This window comes from Berghia stephanieae, chromosome 5 (assembly GCF_034508935.2).
Source record: "Berghia stephanieae isolate SIO BIC M18660-M18661 chromosome 5, UCSD_Bste_1.3, whole genome shotgun sequence".
NCBI classification, from domain to species: Eukaryota; Metazoa; Mollusca; class Gastropoda; order Nudibranchia; family Aeolidiidae; genus Berghia; species Berghia stephanieae.
Genome location: NC_088364.1, coordinates 4,447,784 through 4,450,283, shown reverse-complemented (window position 1 = coordinate 4,450,283; position 2,500 = coordinate 4,447,784). Strand labels below are relative to the sequence as shown.

Below are 2,500 nucleotides of genomic sequence, written 5' to 3'. Positions count from 1 at the left end.
GTTTGTTGTAGGGTTTGCTACAGTCCTGAGTGTGTGGTGGTACAGTGGGGTTGTCAGTCTGTTTGTCTGGCTAATAGTGTGACTAAACAAATTAATTAATCCATTAATAATAATGATAGCAAAGGTGATGATGAGGGTGATGCTACTACTACTACTACTACTACTATACTACCTACTACTACTATCACACTCACTACTATTAATAATAATATAAAATGATAAATAATTAACTAATAATAATATAAAATAATAATAATAATATATAATAATAATATATAATAATAATAATAATAATAATAATATAATATATAATAATAATAATAATAATAATAATAATAATAATAATAATAATAATAATAATAATAATAATAATAATAATAATATAATAATATAATAATAATAATATAATGATAATATTAATAATATAATAATAATAATAATAATAATAATAATAATAATAATAATAATAATAATAATAATAATAATAATAATAATAATAATAATAATAATGATGATGATGATGATGATGACGAATGTCACTCTCCAAACACAATTCCCACATCGACTCTAGTGTGAATGTGTACTTGGATTTGACGAGGAAACAAAAAAAGTTCCAAACGACGGTGTACGTGAACCCTTTACAAAAAGCAAATCAACTTTAAATTAGAGACTTTAATAGTCATGATTTCCTCGTTCAAAAATTTGGCATTCTACTTTCTATTTTGTTTAAACACAATTTATTGTTATTTTACGCAACATTTTAACGACTACAAACCCTAATCCGTAAAAGACTACATAACAAAAGCAGTTTCTATTCGGAATACCATTTCACTCTTGAGTGGAATTACAATTTCGCGTGTGTTCCCAACGTCAAATAACGTGTACGCCAAATGATAAAATGAACCTTTCGAGTTTTGACACCCCCTCCCCCTCCTCCTCCCACCCCTTTCTGACTGTATTTTAAAAGTGCATCTTCTTACATTGGGATATTGCGGTTTGGGGGGGGGGGGGGTTGTGATATTTAATTATTTAATAATGAGAACAAACAAAACAAAAAAAATGATTTTAAATTTAAAATAAAAAATGGATAATTTATTGACAATTGGTTGGAGCCGACCTGTCTGATAACCCACAATGGGATCGTTATTGTAACGGAATTACTCTTAAACCAACATGGTGTCCATTACAACAAAATTAAACCCAAGTCCATCATTACTTTCAGTTATCAGACCTGCAAATACATGCCCGTTGATTGGATTGGAGCCCAAGTCATAACCCAGATCCTCAAAGCACCACGACTTCTGTTGGGAGGACACGTTTATAAGGTTTACAAATTGTTACGATTGGAAAACTCCCTGAACCATCGTGAACGAACATCCATTCCAATGTTAAACCAAGACAAGAACTTGCCTTTCACTTGTAAGAAGAACTACGTCATAAAATGCGCGTTTAAAAAAAAATAATAGAAGCATTACTTACAAAGATCAGAGCCGTGGCAGAAACCGAGTCCATATCCATGATAGCTTGCATCCTTGGGCAAGGCACAATAATATGCTGCTATCACGTTTTCTAATCAATCAATCAATCAATCAATCAATCAGCTCCGCGAATGAAAACCAAACCATATCAACAAACGCCGATTTAGGAAAAGGCATAAAGGATGCTTGTAGGCCTTAACCAGAGACAAGTGACTGAATCCCATATTATGAGTGTACGTAAATATATATATATATACTATACTAAACCAATGGAGCTGACACCTGCTCTCATCTGGCGGCCTTTACTCTCTGTCTGATGCGCAGCTAATATTAGGAGTGCATGATATTACAACAATAACAATACTAACAATAAGAATAATAATCTAGCACGTTTATAAGTGACCCATCGCGTCAATCAAGTATGAGAGAGTGAACGATCCACCAACGACGAGGCAACGTAATCGTGGTGACTTTGTATTATGTGGAAATGAACTAGGGGCGGGGAGTAAATTCAGTTAAACGTCAAAGTGATTTGAATAATAATTATAATTTTTTTAAAAAAGGTTTTTGACGTTGAAGACACACACAACTCTTCTCTCTATTCAAACATGTCATTGATTATAAACTCAAGGTGAAAGAGTTGTGATTCAAACTAAACTCTATATTAAGCACAGGGGTCGCTCCGATATAACACCGTTTAGAGAGCATTGACAGCATGGCAATTAGGCATTGTGTTGTTGTACAAATAGATCATAATCCCACCCACACAATATCTATTTATTCTGCCCAACTCCGAGAAGAAAAAAAAACAGCAACCCCAAAAATAAACGCATTTTCTAAATTTTGGCCAAAAAACTCATCCTTCCAAAAATCGGTGGATTAAAATAACCCTCATCTTGTAAAAAAAAACTCTCAAACCTGGGCCTTCGAGTAAAGTCTTCAGGAGGTCCCGGGTTTGACCGTTTTTGTCAAGATAAGGTCCTTTTCGTCGATCGATATCTGAAGGACGACGAGTTTTACGG

The 2,500-nt window shown here is 33.1% G+C and overlaps 1 protein-coding gene across 5 annotated transcripts in view; it reads right to left on the bottom strand.

The window, feature by feature from the left end:
* The window catches only part of LOC144972262 (protein pangolin, isoforms A/H/I/S-like), a 122,100-nt gene that overhangs the window by 44,760 nt on the left and 74,840 nt on the right, over positions 1-2,500 (bottom strand). Inside the window, exon 1 of one of the 5 annotated variants that reach the window (XM_078913321.1) lies at positions 1,480-1,650. The exons of the other annotated variants lie outside the window; for them this stretch is intronic. Within the exon in view, the coding sequence (XP_078769447.1) occupies positions 1,480-1,530 (51 nt within the window). The 5' untranslated portion in view covers positions 1,531-1,650. Of the gene's footprint in view, positions 1-1,479; positions 1,651-2,500 lie in introns of those variants that run through there. 5 annotated transcript variants of the gene reach the window in all.